Source organism: Amblyraja radiata, chromosome 2 (genome assembly GCF_010909765.2).
Source record: "Amblyraja radiata isolate CabotCenter1 chromosome 2, sAmbRad1.1.pri, whole genome shotgun sequence".
Classification (NCBI taxonomy): Eukaryota; Metazoa; Chordata; class Chondrichthyes; order Rajiformes; family Rajidae; genus Amblyraja; species Amblyraja radiata.
This window is the reverse complement of record NC_045957.1, coordinates 14741237-14767412: the sequence shown is the minus strand read 5'-3', so window position 1 is coordinate 14767412 and position 26176 is coordinate 14741237. Positions and strand designations below refer to the sequence as shown.

Here is a 26176-nt window from a genome sequence, read left to right as displayed (position 1 = left end):
GTTTTCAGACATCACCATAAAATAGCATTCCGACTCTGTTCAGACTGACTTTTCATTTCTGAAATAGAGGGAATGAGTTTGTGGCAAGGATGAGTTGCACAAGTAAAGAACAAATAAACAAACTTCTGGAAGAACTCAGAAGTTTCTCAGTTTAGCTTTTTTTGCTCCAGGTTGAAGCATCTGCAGTCTCTTGTGTAAGCAAAATGATAAACCCTGTCCCAGTAAGTCAACCTAACAAATTCCATTCCAGTTTTCCAGAGGCACTACAACATTGCTTGCACAAAATATAGACCATCTCACCAACACCAATTTGACTTGTATATTTGACATTGGTGAGACTGCATTTAGTAAATTGTGTTCAGTTTTGGGCACCATGTTATAGGAAATATAGTGTCAAGCTTGAAAGGGTTCAGAAAAGATTTACAAGGATGTTGCCAGGACTAGAGGGTGTGAGCTATCGGAGGAAGCCGAGTATGCTGGGTCTCTATTCCATGGAGCCTAGGAGGAAGAGGGGAGATCTTATAGAGGTATACAAAATCATGAGAGGAATAGATCAGGTAGATGCACAAAGTCTTTTACCCAGAGTAGGGAAATAGAGGACCAGAGTAGGTTCAAGATGAAGGGGAAAAGATTTAATAGGAATCCGAGAAGTAACTGTTTCACACAGGGTGGTGGGTGTATAATAATAATAATAATAAATTTTATTTGCGGGCGCCTTTCAAAGTCTCAAGGACACCTTACAGAAAGTAACAAGAATAAAAAACATATAATCGGAGTAAAATAAATAATAAAGACATCACCAATACACAAATTAAAGACAGAATTCGATCCAAAGACAAAAAATCAAAAACACAATGTGAAGAGAGAGCAGCGGCAGCTAAACCGCGCCAGCGTACACTCTCCCTTCCGACAGCCATCTTGGACACAAACTAAAATATTCACTTACACACAAAAAAATCATCCCCCCACAATAGTTACCACTGTGGGGGAAGGCACAATGTCCAGTCCCCATCCCCAGTTCTCCCAAAGTCAGGCCTATTGAGGCCTCCGCTATTGCCTCTACGGAGGCCCGATGTTCCTGGCCGTTCTGGCCGGGTGCTGTTGCCCCGGCGTCGGGAGAGTCCTCTCAGCGGCTGGGCCACCTGGAACGGCCGCTTCCTTACCGGAGACCGCGGCTTCCGAAGCCGACAAGGCCGCGCCGGTTTGGAGCTCCCAGGCTCCCGATGATGAAGTCGGCGCCGCCCACTCCGCACCGCAGACCCGCAGCCCGGAGGTTATGAACTCGGCGGTCACAGCTCACCAGAGCTCCAGCGCGGCGACCCAGGCAAGGCATCGCCCGCTCCGCTCCGCGATAGCGCTCCAGCGCTGTGCCACCACCGAAGCCGAGGGGGACCCCGCCAGGAAACGGCGCTCCACACCCACTGGTAGGCCACGAGGACAGGTCGACGGGGCAGCCTGGAGAAAAAGCTGCCTCACCGACCAGGTAGGGACCTAGAAATATTGTTACCCCGTACCCCCCACATTAAAAAGTCTATCTCTCCCACAAAGCACAGGACTCACTAAAACTACAAAAAAAAAGTGAATTAAACACACGGCTGCTGGTTAGCAGCCATTCCCCAAGATGGCTCCTCCTCCTCAAACAAGCTATGGAACAAGCTACCAGAGGAGATAGTTGAGGCTGGGACTATCGCATCGTTTGGATAGGACAGGTTTGGAGGGTCATGGACCAAGCGCAGTCAAGTGGGACGAGGGTAGCTGGGACATTGTTGGCCGGTGTGAGCGAGTTGGGCTGAAAGACCTGTTTCCACACCGTATTAATCTATGACTATCGATTTGTCCCAATTTTGATTGATGGACTTTGTTCTGTGCAAATTTGTTGCCAGGTTGTATTTACAGAAGTAACTGGGCAGTTTGCAGTAATCCATTGACTGACATACTTTCATGCTGGTCTTAAATTAAGGAAAAAATTAATGATAATTTGTTTGGGTTACATTTTTTCAAGTATTTCGTAAAATGTTCCATTTGCAAGACTAATTCAACTATTAAAATCATCAGGAAGAAAACTACCTGGTTTATGGTGAACCCGTGAATTTTCTCTCCAACAACATAATGTGTTGCTCTCTCTCTTGCAGAGATGCTGTTCCATCGCCATGAATGAGACTTCACAGATCTGTTGGGGGAAAACAATAAATATTTTCAAAATGAACAGGCATAAAAGTTGTCAAAAACTTGTTTATCAAAGTTAGAACAATTCATTTAAGGAAAGGCTGTTTTAATTACATTTGAGCAGCATTCATACACTACTATGAAGCCTGCTACACAACCATAGTCTGAAGAAGGGTCTCGACCCGAAACAACACCTATTCTTCTATTCAGAGATGCTGCCTGTCCCGCCGAGTTTGCTGTCCTCCAGCTTTTTGCATCTATCTATAGGACAGCACTGTTGCATAGCTTGTAGAGCTGTTTCCTCAAAGCGCCAAAGACCCAGGTTTAATCCTGACTGGTGATTCCTGGGCGTGTAGTTTGTACGTTTTCCTGTTTCCTCCCAGATCCCAATCGCATGCTGCTTCATAGGCCTCTGCAGATTGCCCCTAACATGTAAGGGGTTGATGAGTAAGTGGGATAATACAGAACTAGTGTGAATAGGTGTTCAATGGTCAGTATGGACTGTGGTCAAAGGGCCTATTTCCATGCTGCAATTTAAACCAAAACTTAAAATAAATGAGTCCTGTTTGGGAGTATAGTACAGAAGGTACTATTAAACTTAGTCCAAAGCAGCACCATAATAACAGTGAAGAAACAAAGCACAAAGTATTTCAATCAAAAATTTATGGATCGCCCAGCCGCAGCTGGCTTGATGTCTGTTTCACAGGCCATACTGAAACCAGGATAGTAAACCTGCATTCTGAGGAGCTGATCTAACCATTGGCAAAGCGTAGTACTTATCTCTGAGATGAGGGCACATTATTGCCAGCATGGAGCTGCACTCTTGGGATCAAGCTGAGAGAGTTTCAACCGCCCTGACGGGGGCTGCAGGGGATTTGATCGCCCCGACAGCAGACGGTTTGACTGCCCCGACCGCAGGAGAACAAAAAGAATAAAGAGGAAGAAGTTTGAAATTTATTGCCTTTCATCACAGTGAGGAATGGGGAAGCCACTGTGGTGGATGTTTATGTTAACTTTTATGTGGTTGTGTGTCGTGTTGCTTTTCACTTAGTATGGTTGTATGGCAACTCAAATTTCACTGTACCTTAACTGGTACACGTGACAATAAACTGATCTTGAAACCGACCAAGTGTTTTCAAGTTTGAAGAAAGGTCCTGACACGTAACATCACCTATCCTTTTTCTGCCTGACCTGATGCTGCCCGACTCGCTGAGTTACACTTTCTGTCTATCAAAGTGTTTCCGCAACCCATCAACCGAGCTCAGGTCAACTGTGTAGGAAGGAACTGCTGATGTTGGTTTTAATCGAAGATAGACACAAAATGCTGGAGTAACTCAGCGGGACAGACAGCATCTCTGGGGAGAAGGAATGGGTGATGTTTCGGGTCGAGACCCTTCTTCAGTCTGAAGTAAGGTCTCGACCCGAAACATTTTCACACAGAGAGTGGTGAATCTCTGGAACTCCCTGCCACAGAGGGTAGTCGAGGCCAGTTCATTGGCTATATTTAAGAGGGAGTTAGATGTGGCCCTTGTGGCTAAGGGGATCAGAGGGTATGGAGAGAAGGCAGGTACGGGATACTGAGTTGGATGATCAGCCATGATCATATTGAATGGCGGTGCAGGCTCGAAGGGCCGAATGGCCTACTCCTGCACCTAATTTCTATGTTTCTATATCTCCCATTGTTTCTATTTTCGAGCTCTGGTCAAACATTCACCACTGAAATCAAGGCACTGGTGGCTGAGCCCAGCTGGTGCCTTAAGCCGAAGATAGACACAGAATGCTGGAGTAACTCAGAGGGACAGGCTGCATCTCCTTCTCACCTGAGATGCTGCCCGTCCCGCTGAGTTACTAAGCATTTTGTGTATATCTACGGAGTAAACCCGCATCTGCAGTTCCATCCTACACAGTTAAGAATCAACATTGTTGGTGAATCTTGAATGACATAGAGGCCAGACTGGGAATGGATGGTAAGTTTCTGTCCCTGAAGGTCATTAATGCAAAATGTTCGCACCATTCCAATATTTTCATGGTGTGCTTCTCTATGACTCGGGCCATGGTCAAAGCTGGGATCGCGGACCAAATCCCAGCTGCATGCCTAGGGACAGGTTAGCTGTAGAGCGCCGGACCCTGACACCACCACACATGGCCTGGAATCAGCAGCCAGCGTGGGATCTCAGCACACTCGAGGCAGCGCCGTAGCCCTGCCGGCAGGCTGGGGCTTCACAGCTTGCCTTCCCCAAACCACCACACATACTCCCATCACTACACCCACCCCACACACCACCAGACTCAGACCCATACCCAAACCACTCACACCCACAGAACCCCCCAGAACACCACACACCTCCACACCCAGACCCACCCCTACCCCAGACACTAGACCCCGAGGCACTTGACTCCTACACCACTAGACCCCCCAAACACTAGATCCCCAGACACTGGACCCCAGGACACTGGACCCCCCAGGACACTGGACCCCCAGACACTGGACCCCTAGACACTGGACCCCCAGGCACTGGATCCCCAGACACTGGACCTCTGGACCCCCAGGCACTGGACCCCTAGACACTGGACCCCCAGACACTGGACCCCTAGACACTGGACCCCCAGACACTGGACCCCAGACACTGGACCCCTAGACACTGGACCCCCAGACACTGGACCCCAGACACTGGACCCCTAGACACTGGACCCCCAGACACTGGACCCCAGACACTGGACCCCTAGACACTGGATCCCCAAACACTAGACCCCCAGGCACTGGACCCCTAGACACTGGACCCCTAGACACTGGACCCCTAGACACTGGACCCCTAGACACTGGACCCACAGACACTGGACCCACAGACACTGGACCCACAGACACTGGACCCCCAGACACTTGACCCCTAGACACTGGACCCCCAGACACTGGATCCCCAAACACTAGACCCCCAGGCACTGGACCCCTAGACACTGGACCCCCAGGCACAGGACCCCTAGACACTGGACCCCTAGACACTGGACCCACAGACACTGGACCCCCAGACACTGGACCCCCAGACACTGGACCCCTAGACACTGGATCCCCAAACACTGGACCCACAGACACTGGACCCCTAGACACTGGACCCACAGACACTGGACCCCCAGACACTGGACCCCCAGACACTGGACCCACAGACACTGGACCCCCAGACACTGGACCCCTAGACACTGGACCCACAGACACTGGACCCCCAGACACTGGACCCACAGACACTGGACCCCCAGACACTGGACCCCTAGACACTGGATCCCCAAACACTGGACCCCCAGACACTGGACCCACAGACACTGGACCCCCTAGACACTGGACCCCCTAGACACTGGACCCCCAGACACTGGACCCCTAGACACTGGACCCACAGACACTGGACCCACAGACACTGGACCCCCAGACACTGGACCCACAGACACTGGACCCCTAGACACTGGACCCACAGACACTGGACCCCCAGACACTGGACCCCCAGACACTGGACCCCTAGACACTGGACCCCCAGACACTGGACCCCTAGACACTGGACCCCCAGACACTGGACCCCTAGACACTGGACCCACAGACACTGGACCCACAGACACTGGACCCCTAGACACTAGACCCCCAGGCACTGGACCCACAGACACTGGACCCCTAGACACTGGACCCACAGACACTGGACCCCAGACACTGGACCCACAGACACTGGACCCCCAGACACTGGACCCACAGACACTGGACCCCTAGACACTGGACCCACAGACACTGGACCCCCAGACACTGGACCCACAGACACTGGACCCCTAGACACTGGACCCCCAGACACTGGACCCACAGACACTGGACCCCCAGACACTGGACCCACAGACACTGGACCCCTAGACACTGGACCCACAGACACTGGACCCCCAGACACTGGACCCACAGACACTGGACCCCCAGACACTGGACCCACAGACACTGGACCCCTAGACACTGGACCCACAGACACTGGACCCCCAAACACTGGATCCCCAGACACTGGACCCACAGACACTGGACCCACAGACACTGGACCCCTAGACACTGGACCCCAGACACTGGACCCACAGACACTGGACCCCCAGACACTGGACCCACAGACACTGGACCCCCAGACACTGGACCCACAGACACTGGACCCCCAGACACTGGACCCACAGACACTGGACCCCCAGACACTGGACCCACAGACACTGGACCCCTAGACACTGGACCCACAGACACTGGACCCCTAGACACTGGACCCCCAGACACTGGACCCCCAGACACTGGACCCCCAGACACTGGATCCCCAGGCACTGGACCCCTAGACACTGGACCCCCAGACACTGGACCCCCAGACACTGGACCCCCAGACACTGGACCCACAGACACTGGACCCCCAGACACTGGACCCACAGACACTGGACCCCCAGACACTGGACCCACAGACACTGGACCCCCAGACACTGGACCCACAGACACTGGACCCCCAGACACTGGACCCACAGACACTGGACCCCTAGACACTGGACCCCCAGACACTGGACCCCCAGACACTGGACCCCCAGACACTGGACCCCTAGACACTGGACCCCCAGACACTGGACCCACAGACACTGGACCCCCAGACACTGGACCCACAGACACTGGACCCCCAGACACTGGACCCCCAGACACTGGACCCCTAGACACTGGACCCCCAGACACTGGACCCACAGACACTGGACCCACAGACACTGGACCCCCAGACACTGGACCCCCAGACACTGGACCCCCAGACACTGGACCCCCAGACACTGGACCCCCAGACACTGGACCCCCAGACACTGGACCCCCAAACACTGGACCCCCAGACACTGGACCCCCAGACACTGGACCCCTAGACACTGGACCCCCAGACACTGGACCCACAGACACTGGACCCCCAGACACTGGACCCCCAGACACTGGACCCCCAGACACTGGACCCCCAGACACTGGACCCCTAGACACTGGACCCCTAGACACTAGACCCCCAGGCACTGGACCCACAGACACTGGACCCCTAGACACTGGACCCACAGACACTGGACCCCCAGACACTGGACCCACAGACACTGGACCCACAGACACTGGACCCCCAGGCACTGGACCCCCAGACACTGGACCCCCAGACACTGGACCCCTAGACACTGGACCCCTAGACACTAGACCCCCAGGCACTGGACCCACAGACACTGGACCCCTAGGCACTGGACCCACAGACACTGGACCCCTAGACACTGGACCCACAGACACTGGACCCACAGACACTGGACCCCCAGGCACTGGACCCACAGGCACTGGACCCCTAGACACTGGACCCCTAGACACTGGACCCCTAGACACTGGACCCCCTAGACACTGGACCCACAGACACTGGATGCCCAAACACTGGACCCCAGGCACTGGACCACTGGACCCCCAGACCCACCCCCACCACAGACACTAAACCCCCGCTCACCGGGCTGTGAGCAACAGCCGCCGCCAGAGCCTGCTGACGGAGGCCGCGCGCACCATCTTGCCGCTGCCCCCTACGTCACCGCACGCTTCCCCCGGAGACGCTGACGCCGATTGACGGCCTGGAACGTCAGCGGGGGGGCGGGGCCTGGCGATGCGCGCAGCGTGGTGATGCAGGGGCGCATGCGCACTGAATACCCGGACCCGGGTGCTTGACAGGCACCGGCTGTTGCACATGCGCATCGGAACCGGGCCTGGTATCCGCTCATGCGCACTGGGATCGTACCAGGTCCCGGCAGCCGCTCATGCGCACTGGGCTAGTACACGGGCCCGGCAGCCGCTCATGCGCACTGGGCTAGTACACGGGCCCGGCAGCCGCTCATGCGCACTGGGCTAGTACACGGGCCCGGCAGCTGCTCACACGCCTCTTATGAGTTTCGTTGCAAAACCGGTGAGATTTCTCTCCACAGATAATAATAATAATATATTTTATTGTCATTGCACATAAGCGCAACGAGATTTGGTGCTGCCTGTCCCGCTGAGTTACTCCAGCATTTTGTGCCTATGTTCGGTGTAAACCAGCATCTGTGCAATTCCTTCCTACACAAGATCCGACACGAAGAGAAACTGCTGGAGAAACCAGTTAAATCTACTTTCCTCTCCTTGGCTTGTCGCTTCCCTTGTCACATTGACAATAGACAATAGGTGCAGGAATAGGACATTCGGCCCTTCGAGCCAGCACCGCCATTCAATGTGATCATGGCTGATCATCCACAATCAGTATCCCGTTCCTGCTTTCTCCCCATATCCCTTGAATCCGTTAGCCCTAAGAGCTAAATCTAACTCTCTCTTGAAAACATCCAGTAAATCGGCCTCCACTGCCTTCTGTGGCAGAGAATTCCACAGATTCACAACTCTCTTGTGAAAAGGTTTTTCCTCATCTCAGTCCTAAATGGCCTACCCCTTATTCTTAAACTGTGACCCCTGGTTCTGGACTCATTCCCAGCTGAGCACACTTTCTGCGCTCATGTCTTTTTAATATTCAATAGATGTTTGATAACCTACTCATGGGCCAATCTGTATTCAAAACATTGTCAGGAGCACACAGGTGCTAGGAATCCTGTGGCACATCACATGCCTGTTGTGCTTTGTAGTGCCCGCTGAATGTAAAAGATGTTTCCAAGTGTAATGTTTAATTGAACAGTTTCATCACTTCACACTTTTTTGAGTTTGGCAACTAAGAAAGCACACCAACTCCTCTAATTCCTTAGAAGGCTTAGGAAATTCGACAACTCTCACTAATGTCTACACATGCACCGCAGAAAACATTGCATCAGGATGCATCACAGCTTGGTTTGGGAACAGATCCATCCAATACCGCAGGAAATTGCAGCGAATTGTGGACGCAGCCCAGACCAGTACACAAACCATCCTCCCTTCTATTGACTCCATTTCCACCTTATGCTGCCTCGGCAAGGCCAGCAGCATTATCAAGGATGAGTCGCACCCTGGCCACGCCCTCTTCCCACCTCTCCCACAGGCAAAAGGTAAAGATTCAGGGACAGTTTCTTCCCAGCTGTTATCAGGCAACTGAATCATCACAACCAGCCCAGTGCTGTGCTGAACTGCTATCTACCTCATTGGTGACCCTTGGAATATCCTTGATCGGACTTTGCTGACTTTATCTTTGCATTAAACATTATCCCCTTATCATGTAAATGGTTCGTTGTAATCATGTTTTGTCTTTCTGCTGACTGGTTAGGACACATCAAAAGCTTTTCACTCTACCTCGGTACACGTAACAATAAACTAAACAAAAGTCCATTTGATGTTGTCCATTTTCTCAGTTGATCTAAATTCCGCTATAACAGACAACTTTCTTCACATTCCACCAGACCACCACAGGTCTGCCAACATTGGGTGAGAGTTGAGAGTGAGAAATTGCGAGGGAGCGTAGTGACCGAGGGGGGGGAGGGTGTGGGTGGGGGTGTTCCCCCTCCTTAAGTAGGCTCCGGAGGCGGCACCAATACCCCCACTCACCCGGTCCACTCCTGGCTCCGGGCCGGGGTTAAAACTCCATGGGGTGTGGACAGAGCGGCCGACGGACATAGAGCCGCCGGAGGTGAGGGTGGGAGGTGTGTGCCGTGCTTCAGGAAGGGGAGGGGGGTTGGTGCTGGGACCACCGCCGCCGTGTCTCACCTATCACACCATCTGCATGGGAGAAACTAAACTACTTTTTTCCCCCCAAAATCATCCCACAGGCCGGTAGTTTGATAGCCTTGCTTTAAACCAATCCCCTCTAGTGCTTGAATCACATATCCTGGGAAAAATACTATGCATTCACCTGATATTCCCCTCATGGTTTTTACTCACCTCTAAAACAATTTTTGCTTTATTTTGAACTTTCAGCACCCGCAGATATTTGAGCGTGAGAAATTTTGTGATCAGCGTGAGAGCATGAGAATTTTATGAAAGCGTGAGTCTCACGCTCAATGCGTGAGAGTTGGCAGTCCTGCTAATAATGCAAACATTTTATGCAAGTTCCAATTATTTGGACAAAAATCACTTATTACTGCTTTATAACAGTTAAGTTACTTTAAGACCATTTCAGAAATGATGGCACTCAACAAACAATCAACTAACAAATTAAAGCAAACTAAAAAGAAATAACATGTTCTCTTTCCTGACTCGACCTCATAAGTACTTTAACGCTGTTAACAGAGCAAATGGATATTAATCTCAAGAATCAAAATGGGGAAAGTGGGGGCAATTTTGCTTAAATGGTCATTCTAAGCCCATTCAGATCTTCATAGAGTCAGAGTTATACAACATGTACGTGGCTGGCCCAATTTGTCCATAATGATCAAGTTGGCATTCTGCGTGCCCAGGGACTGGCTGCCGTTCCCAGATCAGCTCGCGTCCCAGGGACGCTACAGTTCTCAGGTCGGCTCGCCTGCCCTGACCCTGCGAAAACAAATTGAAAAAAAACGTGTTTTTTTGTGTTACGGGCCGGATTCAGCCCGTGTGCCGTAGGTTGCCGAACCCTGTCCTAGATGTTCGGCCTCATTGTGGTCCTCTCCATGTTTTACAACCGATTCACCTGGTTAGTTTTATCTCCGGCTGCTTCATGTTGTCGGCGGCCGCACATCCAACCAAGAAAGAAGAGAAGAGAAGAGATGCAACGTCACTCACAGCCGCCAACTGACGCGCTTCCCCAGACTGCACAGATCGTTGTGATATGGCGCAAAAAGACAAACTGTGCAGGGACTGAAGACAGCGTGAGAATTCTGTCATCGGCGTGAGAATTGGCTGAAATGCGTGAGTGTCATGCTCAAAGTGTGAGAGTTGGCAGCCCTGCCACCAATTTAGTTGTCATCTGCAAGGTCTGCAATCATGCCACCTACATTTGGATCTAAGTCACATATATCCATATATCCCAAACAGCAGTTGATCCAAAACTAATGCCTGTGGCACCAAACTGCTCACGGGCTTTCAATTTGACAAACATCCGTCCACTAGTCAGGGGTTATGGGAAGAAGCAGTAGAATGGGGTTGGGAGGGAGAGATGGATCAGTCATGGTTGAATGGTAGGGGGACTTGATGGGCTGAATGGCCTAATTCTGCCCCTATCGCTTAAGAACTAATCACACCATGGTTCCTTCCACCAAGCAAATTTTGTATCCAGTTGGTGAGCTGAAGATGGATTTGTAATCAGTCCTTGTCTTTCTAAATGCAGATACATTATTCTAGGAGACCCCTAGAATCCCCTGCAGTGAATTATTCACCATGGTAAGGCCCTGGGAGTGCTGAATAGAGGGACTTACGGGTGCAGGGATATAGTTCCACAAAAGTGGTAACACAAGTAGGCAGGGTGTTTGTTCTTCGACTATAGATGAGGCTCTCACCAGGGCCTCGTCTATATCCCGTAGTCCCGCTCTCACTCCCAATCCCCTCCACTCGTTACAAGGACAGAGTCCCCCTTGTCCTCACCTTCCACCCTACCAGCCGTCACATACAACAGATTATTCTCCAACATTTGTGCCACCTCCAACGGGGATCCCACCACTGGCCACATCTTCCCATCTCCTCCCTTGTCTGCTTTCTGCAGAGACCGCTCCCTCCGTAACTCTTTGGTCAATCCGTCCCTTCCCACCCAAACCACCCTGGTACTTTCCCTTGCAACCTATGTCGCTTTACCTCCCCCCTCGACTCCATCCAAGGACCCAAGCGGTCTTTCCAGGTGAGGCAGAGGTTCACCTGCACCTCCTCCATCCTCATCTATTGCATCCGCTGTTCTAGGTGTCAACGGCTCTACATCGGTGAGACCAAGCGCAGGCTTGGCGATCGCTTCGCCCGACACCTCCGCGCAGTTCGCATTAACCAACCAGATCTCTCGGTGCTCAGCACTTCAACTCCCCCTCCCATTCTGAATCCAACCATTCTGTCCTGGGCCTCCTCCATGGCCAGAGTGAGTCTCACTGCAAATTGGAGGGGCAAAACCTCATATTTGGCTTGGGTAGTTTACACCCCAGCGGTATGAACATTGACTTCTTCAATTTCAGGTAGTTCCTTGCTTTCTCCATCCTTCCCCTCTCCCCTTCCCAGCTCTCCCACAGCCCACTGTCTCCACCTCTTCCTTTCTTCTACCCGCCTGTAGATTGGCTATTGCATGTTAGCCAATCAGAATGCTTAGTAATTATAACTCCGCCTACTTATATGATTTATAGTGTAAGAACTCGCCTGCTGCCTGGCAGTAGCTGCAGTAGACTGAACATGTGATGTACTGCATATAGACAATAAAGATGCTTATGCTTCAACCTGTGTGAAACTAAAGTATTTACATGGTGTCAGAAGTGGGATAGAAGAAGCTGCTTTTGCTGATGGGGTGATTGACTGTTGCAGATCGCGTACGATTCTGTTTTCTCACGTATGTACTTGGTCATCCCGGGCCAGTAGATCATTTCCTTGGCTCGTTTTAGGGTAGCTTCCGCGCCAGGGTGGCCTGCATGGATTTCCTCATAGTACTCGTTTCGCAAGGTTGGGAGAATGACCGCCTTGTGACCCTTGACAATTGTTCCGTTTTTTGTAGACAATGCGGAAATCAAACCGTTGTAACTGCATCATCATTCGCTGTAGTCGTGTTGTCAACAATGATGGCACATGGATATTCTGCGAATAGTTGTTCCAATGCATGCTGAAAGACTTTGCTAGCAGAGTTGATACCAAAGGGAATTCTTAAAAACCTGTAGCGGCCGAATGGTGTGGCAAAAGTTGTTATGGCAGATGATGCTCGGTCCAACGGGATTTGCCAGAAAGAGCTTTTGGCATCGAGGACTAAGAATACCGTTGCATTACCAATCTGTGCCGCTACATCATCAGTGGTTCTCATCTGATAGTTTTGATGTTTGATTGCTATGTTCAAATCTTTAGGGTTGATGCAGATGCGTAATTCTTTCGTATCTTTTTTTGTGGTAACGACCATAGTGGAGACCCAGTCCGAGGGTTCACTGACCTCGGCAATGACTCCAATGGAGACCATAGGCTTGAGTTTGGTGTGTATTTTCTCCCGCATGCCATGAGGCACGCTGTGAGGTGCACAAACTATTGGGGTGGCAGTATGATCTACAGTGATCTTGTATTTCGTAGGCAATTTGCCAAGTTTGTCGTCAAATAAGTCTTTATAGTTGGATAGCATCTGTTGTGTTGGTTCCTCTCTCAAACAGAGTTTGTGAACAGCATGCCCGAAATAGACCAGACCCAGGTCGTGGCATGCATTGATGCCAAACAAAGTTTCTGAGTTCGGTTGGACAATGTAGAATATTAGGTTTTTTGTCTGCTCTATGACAGTGCACTTTAAATCGGCTTTACCCAGCGGGTGAATAATCCCCCCCCCCCCCCCCCCATAAGCATGAGTTCAGTGGTTCTTGTTGAACTCTTTGAGTGACATAACGTTTACTCTGACCCCAGTGTCGACTTTGGCATTCAAAGGTTCAAAAGTTCAAAGGTTCATTTATTGTCACATACACCAATTGGTGTAGTGAAATTCAAGTTGCCATTGCAGCACATTAAAAAGAATACAAACATAACAATAATAAAGAAATGTAAACATAAAAACATCCCCCCACAATGGTTCCCACTGTGAGGGAAGGCACAAAGTCCAGTCCCCATCCCCATGTCCAATCATAGTCGGGCCTATTGAGGCCTCCGCAGTCGCCGCTACGGGGGCCGATGTTACTGGCCTTTCTCGTCGGGTGATGGTGCTCCGGCGTCGGGAGAACCCTCTCAGCGGCTTGGGATGCCTGGAACAGCCGCATCCTTACCGGAGACCGTAGCTTCCGAAGCCAACAGGCTGCGCTGGATGGAGCTCCACCACTGGCTATCTCGGGGAGAGATCGCAGGCTTCGCGATGTTTAAGTTCGCGCCGCCGCCTGCGGCTGGCCGCTCCACAGTCCCGCAGCTCCGCAATGTTTCATCGGCGGTCTCAGCTCCAGTGCAGCGACCCAGGCAAGGCACCGCCCGCTCCGCTCCGCGATAGCGCACCAGCGCTGTGCCGTGGCCGAAACCGTGGTTCTGGCCGGTCCCATCAGGAAACGTCGCTCCAGACACCGATGGAAGGCCGCGAGGACGAGTCGAAGTTGCTGCTTGGAGGAAAGCCGCCCCACGACCAGGTAGGGACTGAGAGATGCAGTTTCCCCCTTCCACCCCCGCCCCCCCCACACCCCCCACATAAAAAAGACTAAAACCTCCAACACAAAACTTTAACTCACTAAAAATGAAAAAAGAGGTGAAAAAACGGACAACTGCAGGCTGGGCAGCCATATCAATACAGGACGGCGCCCCCTATCCCGTCAAAGATAGGGGGCGTCATCAGAGATTTGTTATTGATTATCATGGTCACCGCAGGATCCATCAGTTTGCCTGGGGAGCGCAGTTTTAGTGAGAGTACGGTAGAGTCCGTGTCTGTGTTACCGGAATCGTTCCCGTGGGAAACATCGTCTTGTTATTAGGAATCAGAATCAGACGGCTCTTGTTGAATCAGGTGCAGATTTGTCCTTGAAGCAGTGCTCCCATGGGACCGACAACAATTAGCAAAGTGGTTGAGAGTCTTGCACTTATGACATACTTTTCCATGGGCAACGCAGAATTGGCGCCCCCTAGAGTGGAAATAGTTGCAGTTTGGGCATCTCGAGGCAGGCATATTTGGATATTTGCGGAACGCGTTTAAAAATTTCTGCGGAGAATAGTTAGCTAGGTTTACATTATGTAGCTGTTGAGGATTTGTGCTGTCAAAATCAGCTTGTGGGGCTACAGTTTCTGCCATCCCATATGCATGAATGGCTTGCTCTAAAGTCAGTTCAGCGTTCCGCAGTAATTCAGCTCTTAGCTTGCGGTCGCTCATTCCTCCCACTATTTTATCTCGCACAAGCTCATTTGTCAACTCACCAAAGTGGCACCGTGAGCTGATGTGTCTTAGTTCGCTGATAAATCATTCCACAGGCTCATCAGCCTGTTGCTGTTGGGCAAAACATCTTGTTCTCTCCAGTATGCGATTCGATGGCAGGTCACACAATTCTCTAAACTTTTGCAGCAGGACCGCTGGGTTGTCGATAGTCTCGGCTGGCACCACTACCAAACCGTTCGCGTCGAGGTGTGCTGGTGCGAATTCAAAGGAGTCAGCGCGGATCATAGCTTCGGGACCCATTAGATTCAACAGTAGCGATGTCTTTAAGTCATCGGGGGCGTTTTGGTGAACGATGCGGATATAATGAGCATAGTCTCGCTCAAACATTCGCCAGCGTTCGGCTATATCAGAATCAAACACGAGCGGGCTTGGCTTTCGTCAAGAGTTAGCCATGTCATCAAAATCACTCATAAATAAAAACTGATAAACAAAATAAATCGTGGTAAACAGACGCGGGCTAGACCGGTTTCTCTGACACCATGTACAAGCCCTCCACCGGACACACCCTCCACCACCTGTCTCGCAGCAACAGCTACGACCAAAATTCTGCCCCACTGCCGTAATACAGAAGCGTGTACAGTTTAATCGAGACACGCAGAAACGCTGTTATGATAAGACCAGCAAACCACTTAAACCACTTATACAAGGCCAAGTGGTAGGACTGCAAACAGCTAAAGGACATACCAAACTGGGACACATTCACAGCCCCTCTAAGGAACCACGCTCATACCTGGTCTAAGTCGATGGTGCCATCTATAGACGCAACCGTCAACATCTCCTTCCTGTGAAGGAACAGCGTCCGGCGTCCCAGGGTCATGATGCCCCGCCGCTCAAGTTTAAACCAACGCCTGTTGCAGCCGTTCCAGCACCTGCCGCTACCGGATCCACCCACTCCCCGCATCGGTCTGCCCCTGCGTCCCCAGTTGTAACCGGCACTCCGGGATCCCCACAACGGTCCATCCCAGGTTCCCCTGCGGTCTCCCCACACAGACCCATGGATTTACCCACCCCAGCCCCCAAGCTTTCGGAGGAAAAAGTTAATGTGGCACCCCCATACCGTACAAGGACTGGGCGGGTTAGCAAGCCACCTATTAGATATGGTGATTATGTTTAACCCCATTATTATTATCTACGATTATGTTTAACCATTATTAATTACTCGATCTATAGTTTGAAATGCCTTAGTTGCGTTTTCATTTATACAAGAAGAGATGTAGATTTGCTATTACGTGTTAGCCAATCAGAATGCTTAGTAATTATAACTCTGCCTAATTATATGATTTATAGTGTAATAATAATAATAATAATAAATGTTATTTATTGGGCGCCTTTCAGACATCTCAAGGACACCTTACATAGGTTAACAGGAAATATAAACATATAATCAGAATAAAATAAATAATAAAGACATCACAGAAACACAAATTAAAAACAGAATTCAGTCCAAAAACAAAAATCAAAAACACAATGTGAAGAGAGAGCAGCGGCAGCTAAAGCGCGCCAACGTCCACTCTCTCTTCACGGCAGCCATCTTGGACAAAGACTAACAGGATTACCTTACAGACAAAAAATCATCCCCCCACAATGGACACCACTGTGGGGGAAGGCACAATGTCCAGTCACTATTCCAAGTTCACCCCAAAGTCAGGCCTATTGAGGCCACCGCAATTGCCTCAGCGGAGGCCCAATGTTCATGGCCGTTCTCACCGGGTGGTCTTGCCCCGGCGTCGGGAGAGTCCTCTCAGCGGTTGGGCCACCTGGAACGGCCGCTACCTAGCTGGAGACCGCGGCTTCCGAAGCCGACAAGGCCGAGCCGGTTTGGAGCTCCCAGGCTCCCGATGTTGAAAACGGCGTCGCCCGCTCCGCTCCGCAGACCCGCAGCCCGGAGGTGTTGAACACGGCGGTCACAGCTCACCAGAGCTCCAGCGCGTCGATCCAGCGCGGCAACCCAGGCAAGGCATCGCCCACTCCGCGATAGCGCTCCAGCGCTGTGCCGCCACCGAGGCCGAGTTGCTGGGCGGTCCCCACCTTGAAACGGCGCTCCAAGCCCGTAGGCCACGAGGACGGGTCGACGGGCAGCCCGGAGAAAAAGCTGCCTCACCGACCAGGTAAGGACCTAGAAATAAAATTACCCCCTACCCCCCACATTAAAAGTCAATTTCTCCAAACAGACGAGACAGGACTAACTAAAAACTTTTTAAAAATGCGAGTTTAACGGACGGCTGCTGGTTAGCAGCCGTTCCTCCAAGATGGCTCTTCCTCCTCGAAGAACTCGCCTACTGCCTGGCAGTAGCTGCAGTAGACTGAACATGATGTACTGCATATGTGATGATGAACTAGACAATAAAGATGCTTATGCTTCAACCTGTGTGAGTAAGGTATTTACACCGCCTCCACCCCCACGTCAGTCTGAGGAAGGGTCTCGACCCGAAACGTCACCCATTCCTTCGCTCCGTAGGTACTGCCTCACCTGCTGAGTTTCTCCAGCTTTTTGTCTACCTTCGATTTTTCCAGCATCTGCAGTTCTTTCTTAAACAGGGTCGTAAAGAAGTCATTTAGCACACTTGCCTTCTTTGGTCTGGCTATTAAGTACATTGAGTTGGATGTCGAGTTGTAATTGTTCAAAACTTTGGAAAGGCTACATTTAGAGTGCCACTAGACTAAGTGGGACCCGTTGGGTCCCAGCATCACACGGGAGGGCTGGTCCCCCAACGCAATATTCCACCTCTCCACCTATTCCAATATTGGTGGCCAGTGGGGGGCTTTCTGGAGTGCTAGTAAGGGTGTTGTGGGCTGAAGGGACTGGTTTCCAGAGGGCTTGTATGGACATTGTTGGCCGAATGGATTCTTGGGCTGGCGGCTCAGTCACTCAAGCCTGTTGTGCTGACTCACTCACTCACAGCTGGTGGGATGGCAGTTGACTCACAGATATTCCTTGAAATTCCATTTCAAGCAGGTTCAAGGCCACCAAATTCAAGTGTAGTTTCATACCACTTCAAGCAGGGTGCAAGGCCACTAAAGACAGCGAGTCGTGACCTCTCCCTCCTCCATCTTGCAGAGACTGAGCCAGGCCCACACTTCTGTGTTGTATAGTCCCTCCCCCCACCAGAAGGGACGTGGCCTTCATGGCATGATTGACAGGAGAGAGAATCTCAACATTTTTTAAACACTAATAACTCTTTTATTTTTCATCAAAGGGAAAATCCTCTGCACCTGATGAGCGGAGGGGGACTGAGTAAGATGGCCAAAAATCACAGCCGTACATGGTAGCGTTTTTTCTAAAATCAATATAAAGTGCAAACAGGAAGTGGTCAAGATTAGACTTAATTATATAGAAGGCAAGGCAACTTTAATTTTTTAGCAAGGCAACTTTAATTTGGCAAGGCAACTTTAATTAGGCAAGGCAACTTTAATTAGGCAACACAGCTTTAGCATTTCCAAATCAAAGGCAACACAGCTTTAGCATTTCCAAATCAAAGGCAACACAGCTTTAGCATTTCCAAACCAAAAGCAACACAGCTTTAGCATTTCCAAAGGCAACACAGCTTTAGCATTTCCAAACCAAAGACAACACAGCTTTAGCATTTCCAAACCAAAGGCAACACAGCTTTAGCATTTCCAAACCAAAGGCAACGCAGCTTTAGGATTTCCAAACCAAAGGCAACACAGCTTTAGCATTTCCAAACTATATTTTCAAACCACATTAAGTGCACTGACATGTCAGTAAAACCACTCACAGTTTAGTAGACATGTGTTCAGTGTTATTCACAGCTCAGACTGAGAGACGTGACTCTCTTGCTTCCCCCATCTTGCAGAGACTGACTGAGGCACTCAACACTTCCGGGTTTTATAGTCCGTCCGGAAGGGGCGTGGCCTTCAGGAGAGAGAATCTCACCATTTTTTGAAGGAGTCAGTCTACCTCACGACAGAAGGGGTATGAGTTGTACAGTTTGATAGCCACAGGGAAAAAGGATCTCCTGTGGAGTTCTGTGCTGCATCATGGTGGAACCAGTCTGTTACTGAAGGTGCTCTGCTTGACCAGAGTGTCATGGAGGGGGCGAGTTTGAGGTGCATCCTCCAAGACCATCTCCGGTGAATCCAACAAAGTCATTGGTACTTTGATAGGTAAGGTTTGGAGGGAATATGGGCCAGGTGCTGACATGGACGGCAGCCAAGGACAGGAGCTATGAGGTAACAGCACCAACTACTATGCCCTCTGGGATTTAGCCTAATATATTTCAAGACAAATTTATTATCTGTAAAGAGAGTGTCAGAACTTAAGATTCCTTGGTATTTGCAATAAGTTGAAGATTTTAATTGAATTTTCAGTATTAATATGAAAGAACACAGTAAATATTGCCAGTAAATATTGCAACCATATTTGCCATGGCATACACAATTATAAAGAAATTCATCGGAACACTGTAAATTTTGAGGTCTTAAAATAACGTCCTAAATTTGTATGTGATGAGAGGCCGCTGGCACTTGTGGTAATGCTGGACATAGCCATTGGTAAAGGTCATCAAATTGGTGCAAGGTTCTCAATCTTGGAACAAGCAATGTATTGGAAACAACTAAAAAACAAAAACAATTTAGTCTTGACTGCAAGATTGTTTCACCTTGAGACAAACTGCCATTGGATGTTATTTCAGTGCATGTTATGACCTTGGCAAATACACACGTGTACTTTATTGCTTCCTTAACTTCAAGGGTTCTTGTATGGAAAGAAACATGACAAGAGCCAAAAAAAACTTTGAAAGTGAAAGGACTGCCGAGACTGTTTACCTTATTGGAGATGTTAAGCTACTGAATTTCACGACGGAATCATTTCTCAGAAATACGCTGCTTTGTTAAAGCCTACTCCAGAAGTTGGACGTTGTGTCAATGTAGATCTGCTAACGTTTAGAGTTAACATTGGTCAGAGAGGAGAGACAGTAATGACACAATATGAAAGCCTGTTCAAGTACAACACCAAGGAAGAGGATCTCGCAATATAAAATAAAATAAACGACATCCAGAATAGAATGCATTCATGCAGAAAATCCAATTGGCAAGTAATGATCATATTGACTCCAAAAATATTACAAAATCTTTGAATAAATCTCATTAACCGAGATAATTACTGTTTTTAAAACCTAATTATTTCACGTGACTGCTTAGATTATAGTGTAAGGGGACCGGTGCGATGGGTGTAAGGGTCACTTTCTTATAGTTTCAAAGACGAATGTTGACCTTGTAGCATTGTAACAAATTTCTGGCGGGGTGTTGAGATGAAACCCCAACACCTAGTCTACAAACGATCTAGCATTTATCTTCTCCACTAGGAATGAATGTGACCTAGATCGTTTTTATGTATTCAGATTTGAAATTGGTCATTCACTTTTTTGAACCCCTGCAATCTTGCTGGAGAAAATCCTTTCCACAGTGTTACTGGAGGGGAGCCTTCACAAGGTGGTATTCCCCAGATGCCTGGTGCCCTTGTCTTTCTCAATGGAAAAGGTGGCAAGTTTGAGAGTTTCTGATGGATTAATTTAGGAAAGTAACTGTGGTGCTAGTCTGAAGAAGGCTCCTGACCTGAAATATCACCTATCCAGGGAAGCTGCCTAACCCGCTGAGTTACTCTAATACTTTGTGTCTTTTTTTTTATGAACCAGCATCTGTAGTTTCTTGTTTCTACTAACAGTAGCACACTACAGCACTGTGCACCAATGGGTGAGAAAGTAAGTGTGTGAGCAGGTTGATGAGGTGCTAATCTAGTGAACTAATTTGTCCTGGGTGACGTTGTGCTTCTTGAGAACTGTTAGAGCTCCAATGGTCCAAGCAATTGGAGAGCATTCCTTCCTATTCCAGAATTGTTCTTCTGGAGGCTGAAATAGTTTTGGGTCTGGAGGTGTGCTTCTGCTACAGGAAATCCAGCCCCATACCAGTTCTGATAATCTATATGTTTACGTGGTTGGTCCAGTTGAGTTTTTAGTCCTTGATGATCCAAGGGTTAGATTACTGTAGATTCCTTCTCGGAGATAGTCACTGCCTGCCGCTTGAATGACATGAATGGTACATGCCACCGATCATCCCTTGCCTGAATGTTGCTTGGGTATTTGTGCAGGTAGTTTAGGAATTGCAATCAAATTAATCTTTGTCCAATTATTCAAGAGCATCCCCAATCCCTATACTTCATCATTTTTTCTGATGAACTGATCAATCAACCAGAATGTCTTTGGGATGAGGGAAATAACCGGATGTAAATCCACACGGTCAATGGGTGAATATGCAAAGTGCACAAAAATAGCACCCGTGGACTTTATGGCCAGGACTGAATCCAGGTCACTGGAACTGTGAGGCAGCGTCCCTACTTGCTGCACCACCGTGCCACCCTTTACTAGATACCAGATGGAAACCCATTGAAGCACAGGGTGAAAATGCAAATTTTGTACAAAATGCACTGAGGTCTGCATCAAGACTGGGGCTCTGTAGGGAGCAACACTAACTGCTGTGCTACCCCAATGATGAAAGAAGGTTATTGAGTCAACGGGTGAAGATGATTGTGCTGAAGATTGTTGGTCTGAGGATACTCTCTTAGGGAATTCTTGCAGTGATGCCCTTTGAACGGAATGATAGACTTCCAGCAACTCAATCATTTTATTTTGTTCAGGGTACAACTCTAATCATTGGAATGTTGTCTCCTTAGTGCCCATTGCCTTCAGTTTTACAAGGAACCCTTAATGATACACATGATCAAGTCAAGTCAAGAGAGTGGGCGGCGCGACTTTCGTCAGCAGCGGCCTCTGCAGTCCGTCTGCGTTTTTATTATTTTATGTCTTTGTTTTTATGTAGTTTTTGTTATTTTTTGTTGGGGTATGTGTGTGGGGGGGTTGGGGTGGTGTGGGGGGGGGAGAGGGGGTAACTTTTAAATCTCTCCCTGCACGCGAGACCTGACCTTTTCTTTGTCGGGTCTCCGTTGTCGTTGGGGCTGCAACGAGGAGCGGCCTCCAACAGGAAGACCGGGGGCTGTGGTGCTGACTACTCACCTCACCGTCGCGGAGCTGGCCGAGTCCAGAGCGGGTGGAGCTGTGGTGGACGCTGCTGCGGCCCGACCCCCGGAGCTTCGGTGGCTGTAACTGCGGGTCTGGAGGGCGGCACCGGGAGCCCGCGGGTCCCTGGAGGGAGACCGCTTTTCGGGGCTTCCGCAACGGCGGCTTCTCCCGCCCGAGTTGCGGGGTTGAAGAGCTCCTGGAGCGGGGCCTTACAGCACCGCCCCGCGCGGCTTGGAATGGCCGCGTGACTGCGAGCGCACGCCGGGGGCTCTAACACCAAGACCCGGTGCGCGACCTTGCATCACCCGGCGTGGCTTTAATGGCCGCGGGACAATTCGCCATCGCCCGCCGGGGGCTTTGACTTTGACTCTGACATCGGGGGGGGAGAGTGCAGTGGAGAGAGAAGTTTTTTTGGCCTTCCATCACAGCAATGTGATGGATGTTTATGTAAATTATGTTGTGTCTTGGGTCTATTTGTTTGTAATGTATGGCTGCAGAAACGACATTTCGTTTGGACCTCAAGGGGTCCAAATGACAATAAATTGAATTGTATTGTATTGTATTGTATTGTATTGTATTGTCATGTGTCCCAGATAGGACAATGAAATTCTTGCTTGCTACAGCACAACAGGCCACCTCAGGAATTTGCACTCACCTCAGGAATTCGACTCTTTTTATGTTTGCATCAATACTGCCAAGGGGAAGCTCTCAGATATAGTGAAGGACAGAACAGAGCAGGAATTTAAATATGTAACAGTGACCCTTCTTGGATGAGATAAGTGAGTAAGAGAGATAACGTACACAATCACCCAATGCAGAATACAAACAGCCATCAGATAACAACTAATCACACCTTATATAACCAATAAATAAACCTATACACTACTTCAAGCCTCCTCACAAATAATAAACTTAGTACATTTCTTTAATCAGCTTCAATGCCGGAGTTAAAGCAATTGATCATTGATGGTAACCTCGACCCGAAATGTCACCTATTCCTTTTTTCCAGAGATGCTGAGTTACTCTGGCATTTTGTATCTATCTTTTGTTTAAACCAGCATCTGCAGTTCCTTCCTACACAGGAATCTATCCTCGAAATGAATGCATAATGTTATAAAGTATGTGTGCTGAACTCCATTTTACTTCGGAGTCACATGAGTGATTCCGTGAAGAAGCCCCGCCAGTCCGCATGCGCGTCATTACGTCGTTCGCATGGCGAAGCACCGGACATGCAGGCGCGTCGCTCCTGCCAGCGGTAAGTTTAAACCCGCAGGTAAGTTTTGTATTCTTTACCAGGTTGTGTGTTTCTTGCAGGAATCTCTTTTTATAAGAGGTTTCCTGCTGGATATGACGGGGCGAAATCCAGACGGGCCGCGGGAAACCAGTTATGGGCCGTGGGGAATTGACACTCGCGGAAGCGCGGGTAACCGGCGGACCGTCGGGTTCGCTACCGCAGTGACTGCTGTGGTTCCTGTGGAGGGGGTGAATCCAGCAGCGTTATCGCCACCAGAGTCGCTGACAATGTAGTCAGCAGCTTCCAGGCCGCTATGGTTCCCATGGAGGAGATAAGTCCAGGAGCGGTGTCGCCACCAGAGTCGCTGACGGTGCGGTCAGCGTGTCCCAGACCGATGGTGTGCCCATGAAAGGAGGTGAAATCCAACAGTGAGTCAGTCAGGCCTGTAGACTCGGGGAGTCGGGCCAGGATGGTTCCCCTCCTTCAATGGGTAGCGTATTCGGACGTTTGGCCCACATGGAGCGCCTGATGGACAGGTTGCTCCACAATGGTACGCTCCAAAGGAGGGAGCTATCAGCCCGGGTCTCCTTGGGAGTCCGTGGCGACAGCACCTGTTCAGGGCTGTCCAGAGAAGATGCTCCAGCAAGAGGAGCTTTATATCCGCGTGTCTCCTTGGGGGCCCGTGGCAGCAGCACCTGTTGTAGGGCTGGGAAGAGCTCCTGATGGAGAGGATGCCCGTAGAAGCACCGTCCAGCACCTGTAGAAGGGCTGCATGATGTCTCCCTCTTGGAGGAGTTGAGCACACGGAGTCAGTTTTGTTCTGACTCTGAGATCGGAGGTATAGCTGATGAGCATACCATGAGGCTGCGGCAGCACCTGTTCAGGGCTGTCTTCGAATCTCCCTCTCTGTGGAGGGGAGTGCAAGTGGTCAGTGGGTAACTGAATTCAAATTCTAAAGTATGTCCGTGGAACGTACTGGAGCACATGAGTATGGATTCAAGAGAGTCCTCGCAAAGGAAGGTGGCAGGATACCCGGAAGGGGCCAGAGTTCCCCTCATGCTATAGTGCCGGAAATGAACAGCACTATCAGGGGTGACATTAAAGACCAGCCGCCGAATCTTCTCTTCAGGTAAGACCTATTCAACAGGTAAAACCTGGATGAGGAAGCAAAAGCTGTCGGACCAATCGAGGTACCAACGACGAGCTAAGCTTCATCGTTGCGGCGACAACACACCCCACGCCTCCATTGGCGTTACCAAAGATGGTGGCAGCAAGAAAGATGAGCAGAGGTCTTTAAGCCGAGGCCCAAGTCGGCCTCAGGGGAAAAATATCGAACCATCTACATATTTACAAATTATAATGATAACATGTGTTTAGTTTATGTGTTGTATGAAAGTAGAATTCCTTGATAAGGATGGAAGGGGCCCTAGTGGCCTTACAACACACAAATGGTTGTGGCATCTAACCATGTAAAAAACTGCACAATACTAGGGTTCCAATCACGGAATTGGGGCCAGAATTGTGTTTCGTGGCCAGGATTGGTTTTCAAGACAGGCTCGGAATTCGGGCCAGAGTTGTGGCTAGAGCAGGTACGGAATTGGCAGGCGTGGCCTGTTCATTGTGAAAGATGCAGAATGTCGTTTAACTTGCATGTGCAGTATAAATTCTGAATAGAAAACTTCGCATCTGATTTCCATAGGATGCTCCCATTTGCAGAGATCACCGGAGACATTTGAAATTTATCTGGATAAGGGCAATGATAAAAACATTGCAAAATGGGTTAGCTTCAGTTCCCAGGTTATTTACCAGATTACTAAAACCGATGCTTGGACTGTTCAGAGCTCAAAAACATTTGTTATGTCTTGTCTGGAGGATATTCTAACGCTGTATGTTGCTAAAATCAACTGTTCCAGCCTCAAACTATGTTTAAGAAAATTAAGGTGATACCAACTAGACTTGTTCATCATTGGGATTCACCTTTAACTATTAATTCGCCTGTGACTCCGCCCTGGGGTAAGAGATTGGAATTAATAGGAGCCTGGAACAATCTTGTTGTGATAAAGCAGCCTTCTATTCATCAAGTGTAATTGGCAATATAGTAGCTGTGATTTAGCTGTGCAAGTAGGGGAGCTTACATCGTGCAAAATAGTAATCTCTCAAGTGCCATGTAGGGCTTTGTGACAAACATTATGCTATTACCAGCTGAAGCTACCAAAGTCATAATGGTGGACGAACAGTATTCAGTATTGCCCCAGTAGTCTGGTCAGTAAAATTTCAGTTATATTATAAACTGATGGGGCTCTAAGATGGAAAATTATGAATGCCATCTCTAGTTCGGAGACGGAGGAGATTTGCATGAGTTAACAATTATTCAGTTATTGGTATCAACCACCTATAGACTATGTGCATTCTATAGGTTAAAGGGTTATTGAGCGAATATGCATAATCTGCATACTCAACGTTGAGTTGATACACTATGGTGGTGGCATATGTTAGTCACGGGTGCAATCAAGTCAGAATATCCTGTAATAATTTACCTAATCTCATTTTGCGTTAGAGTATCATCACATACAATCAATGACAACACAAAATGGGTATTGGATCATTAAGTATTTAATGAAATTATGGCTCGATGGAACACCGAATATCGATAAGTTTGTGTCCAGGCTCATTTACCGGTTGCAAAAATATGTGGCATAACAGTGGCGAAAGATACATTCTCGCTTCAAGGAGAAGAAAGTTATTTTTGTCTCCCTCCATTTTGCCTCATCAGTCGGGTCTTGCAATGAAGTCAGCAA

The 26176-nt window shown here is 49.3% G+C and overlaps 1 protein-coding gene and 1 pseudogene across 1 annotated transcript in view; one reads left to right on the top strand and one right to left on the bottom strand.

The window, feature by feature from the left end:
• Positions 1-7782, bottom strand: part of pitrm1 (pitrilysin metallopeptidase 1) — a 70967-nt gene extending 63185 nt beyond the window's left edge. The window contains exons 1-2 of the mRNA XM_033042177.1: positions 7653-7782; positions 2068-2170 (exon numbers count right to left, since the gene is read on the bottom strand). Coding sequence (XP_032898068.1) covers positions 2068-2170; positions 7653-7708 — 159 coding nt within the window. The 5' untranslated portion in view covers positions 7709-7782. The remainder of the gene's footprint in view (positions 1-2067; positions 2171-7652) is intronic.
• A 16978-nt stretch (positions 7783-24760) lies between these two features.
• On the top strand, positions 24761-24903 carry LOC116970559 (annotated as a pseudogene).
• The last annotated feature ends 1273 nt before the right edge of the window (positions 24904-26176 follow it).